Source organism: Emydura macquarii, unplaced genomic scaffold, assembly GCF_026122565.2.
Source record: "Emydura macquarii macquarii isolate MOO-44397 ecotype Brisbane River unplaced genomic scaffold, CSIRO-AGI_Emac_v2 contig_1451, whole genome shotgun sequence".
Taxonomy (NCBI): Eukaryota; Metazoa; Chordata; order Testudines; family Chelidae; genus Emydura; species Emydura macquarii.
In genome coordinates this window covers 14,109,827-14,113,561 of record NW_027131588.1, presented here as the reverse complement: position 1 = coordinate 14,113,561, position 3,735 = coordinate 14,109,827, and the positions used below count along the sequence as shown (strand labels likewise).

Here is a 3,735-nt window from a genome sequence, read left to right as displayed (position 1 = left end):
AGTGCATGACTAAGAATTGCTTGATTGCATTGCATATTACACCTTTGGCATGCCATTTCCCACTAGAATTTATTGCCTTGCCTTATGAGAGACCTTTCTATTACTTTTAAAATGTGTGGTTTGGCAGACAGCATTTAAGCCTAAGCAAAAAAACATTCAACACCCCCTCTTCATACATATTCACAGAACGGTCCTAATCTGTGTTCTGCATAGGTGACCTCTTTGCTACCAAGCACAATGAGGGGCTGTTTACATTGTAGTCTCTACAGTCCTGACTGATTCAAGACTCAGTTATCTGCAAGGTTGCCTTTCTGCCTACGGGCCTGATCTCAAGCACCTCTTGCGCTATATTGAGCGGCCTCAGCCCCTACCGATGGGTGCTGAAGGCACTCAAAAGACCTTATTCTGCACCATCGGAGTCAGTTGGATTTTAGCTATTGACTTCAATAGAAGCAGGATCTGGGTTTCAGCACCTCCCAGGAGGTGCTCAGCACCATGCAGGATCAGGTCCTATATTCTGGTGTGGTGATTAAGATCTCTTGAGCTATTTTTGCTGACAAACCCTGGAGTGTCTTTGTCCAGGGCTGGAAGCTGAACATTTACAGTTGAGGGTTTCTCTCTCTGTGGGACTCATTTACTCTGATGGCTCACAAAAGCTTGAGTTTTGCAAATAGGAGGACACACCTATAGTAGTCCCTGAACTACACCCCACAGCAGCGAGACCTATGGTATATTAATATTAATTGGTTGTCCCTGACTGAGACTAACCTGCATTTGTTTTATTTGTTTTAACAGCACCCTGATGCCACATCAATGGGCACTGTGTGAAAAATCAGTACATAACATTGTTTATTTTATTTATGTGGGTAAGTTTAGTGCACCAGAGAGAAGCAGAGAATGCCCAGGCCTCCCTTTAGCAATCTCCTTTGAGCTGACTGTCTGTAACAATTTGCGAGCAGTTTCTAAATGTATAGACCCTCCGGAGGTTTCCCTTTATTTTCCAAATAATTGCACAGACATAATGATGAACTGTTCAGCCTTCAAGCTCTCAGTGGAAAATTCCACAGCAGTTTCTGCAGAATATTCCCAAACTCCTGTTAGCCAGGGGTAGTTTCTTTTTACACTGGTGTTCAATAAATCTGTCTGGTGCAAATTATGGTCGATTAAAAGTAACTAAAGCGAGAATTGTTATTAAGACTTCCAACAAAGAGAGGCTTTTCAAAGCTGTGTTGAGAATTTAGTTATGGAAATCAAGGCTCTGTCTGTGAAATATGAACAAATTATTCTATGTTTTAGCAAACATTTTTTCTAATAGGTTAACCCTTAGATTGTCTGTACATATTACATATATATTATGTAGTACCTATACTATGGTAATATACATGTGAGATTATGTATAATCTCTTGTACATTTATGTAATTTCTATTATATATGTGTGTGCAGTCTCTAGGCTCTGAAAGGTTAACCACTATGTTTTCTCATCACTCGGGTCATGGTTCCAGTATTATGCATCTGTGATCAGTAAACTAGTTAACAACACACACAGCATGGCTGTGGAAAAATCCTGCCAACCACATTTCTCTAGTCTCCCCATCTTAAAAATGGCTTTCATAATATTGAATAAAATGTCATGATTCAAGATCCCTGGATAAACATCTGGAGTTTTTGTAAATGTATGTAAAGATGGCACTTCCCTGTTGATTTCAGTGAGAGTTGGATCAGATCCTAAATCTCTAAATGATTTTAGAGGTTCTTGCATATGTATATATTTTAAATCCCATATCCAGTGACTGCTACTGCTAAGTCTCTGCAATGATTTTATCACTACCATGTTGTAATTTCCTTATAAAGTACAGCTGTAAGTGCCAAACATATTAGAAAGACTTTGGTGGTTTCTTTAACAAATGAGAATGAAGCAAAACAGCCTAACATTTGTACCTTTGAAACGATTGCTGATAGATTTGCTTTTGAAAATTCTCTCTATCCTATTCCCCTTCCTGGACTCAGGATGCTTGCAGGGTAACAGCCTACAGTGTTGCTCTTTGATTCCCTAAAAGAAGGTCATGTAAAATCTAATAAAAGCAGAAAACCGAAGTCAGACTTTGACTCCCCGATTTCGCCTGCCTGAGTGATTGAACTGAAAAGCTTTACTAACAGCTTAACATCAGGCAGCCAGCTAATTTAACTGCACGCTGACGTCTATCAGTTCCTTCAGAAATAAAGGAAGTGACACTATTCAAAAGATCCACTCATCCGTATCGCATGTTATTTCATACAGCCAGCTCCAGACTTTTGACTCTTGCCTTGATTTAGGCTGACAGTGAATGCTTTCATCTTGCCAGCTTGTCTAGGAGCTGGAGTGTGGGGAAAGGGGAAGTCTGGACAAAATATTCAGCACTGACATTTTAAAAAATAATCAAACTTGATTGCCACAAAGAGAAGGGCGTTCTTAGCCTTAAACATGCTTATTTACTTACAGAAAGTATTTCAGGCACAAAAGGTTTGAGCATCAGTCACATACCAGGTTCAATTTGTAACAGTATGAGGAATGTCCCATGCAGTGTAATCAGCTATTTCCCCCTGTTAAGAGCTGGAAATGTAGGGTTTGTAGAAATACACAGAGAGCTATAAAATGGGAATCATTCAAACTATGGTCTCATGGTCCGAGCTGACTCCAGTAGGGTTTATATAACAACAGTATCTGTCGTAAGGGCTATTCTCCTTGTAGGAGCAGACGATGATACTGTCTTTTGGAGCAACAAATATGTTGTCCTCTGTGTCAGGGCGGGCAACGCTGTCCCAGGGAGGAGAAGAACTCGTCTTCTCTAAGGCACTGTGCGTGGGGCCATCTCCCACAAACACGTTCCCGGGCATCTCCGGGTAGCAGGTCTCCAGGTATCTCAGCATCTCCTCCTGGTCCACCCTTTTGATTAGGCTCTTGCATTCTCCCATGGTGGTGGTGGTGGTGATGGTGGTGCAGATGGAGACAGAGTCCTCGCCCTTCAGCACTTTCCTGCCCTGGTACGCCTTCTTGGCGAGCTCGTCGCAGCTGCCTTTGCCCGATTCGAGATCCGAGGGCGTCCTCAGCAGCTCCACCACCTCCTTGTCCTTCGCCTTTTTGCAGCAGCAGGGGCGCTTGTTGTCCGGCCATCTGGTGCAGCCGTCCGTCTTCCTCGTCAGGGCGATGGCAGCGATGCCAGGCAGGCAAATAGCAGGTCCGATGGCCAGGAGGGGGATGTCTCCCAGGGTTTCCCCCTTCATCCCAGAGACGGTGAACATGAAGCCAAAAACCAGGAAGACGCTGACCAAAGCCACCACCAGCCCCGTCCGAGGGTTGATGTCGTCTGGTCTCATGGCTCACACCATGCAGACCAGCCGAGCGCTCTCCTCCGAAGCCAGGGCAAAGCTGACGAGTCTCGGGCGCCCGCCTCTGCGAAGGGAAGGGAAGGGAAGGGACCCGCTGTAACACACACACACACGTACAAAGTTTGCAGGAAAGCAAGAGCAGATCCCTGGAGGTGCCTTCTTGTTTCTCCGGCCTCTGCTTTCCCGGGAGAAATGGGTCCAGGGGGGGAAATCCCAGAGCAGATCCCCTAAAAATATCCCACCGCTCCTGGCAGGCGGGGCTGGCTCTGCCCGGCTCGGGATGCTGCACCGGCTGTAATCTTAGACGAGCGGTCCCGTGGGGGCTTCGCTGGATCCCAGGCCAGGTCCACGGAGAGGAAGATGCGTTA

The 3,735-nt window shown here is 45.2% G+C and overlaps 1 protein-coding gene across 1 annotated transcript; it reads right to left on the bottom strand.

Annotated features, from left to right (window-relative positions):
• Window positions 1-2,502: 2,502 nt before the first annotated feature.
• On the bottom strand, window positions 2,503-3,386 carry TMEM215 (transmembrane protein 215). The gene has a single exon (XM_067553445.1). It carries the CDS (start codon window positions 3,353-3,355, stop codon window positions 2,645-2,647), a length of 711 nt encoding a protein of 236 aa, XP_067409546.1. The 5' UTR covers window positions 3,356-3,386; the 3' UTR covers window positions 2,503-2,644.
• Between the last annotated feature and the right edge of the window lie 349 nt (window positions 3,387-3,735).

What these genes read in the sequence shown, in the direction of transcription:
- TMEM215 (XM_067553445.1), bottom strand. Translation starts at nt 3,355, where the DNA reads ATGAGACCAGACGACATCAACCCTCGGACGGGGCTGGTGGTGGCTTTG.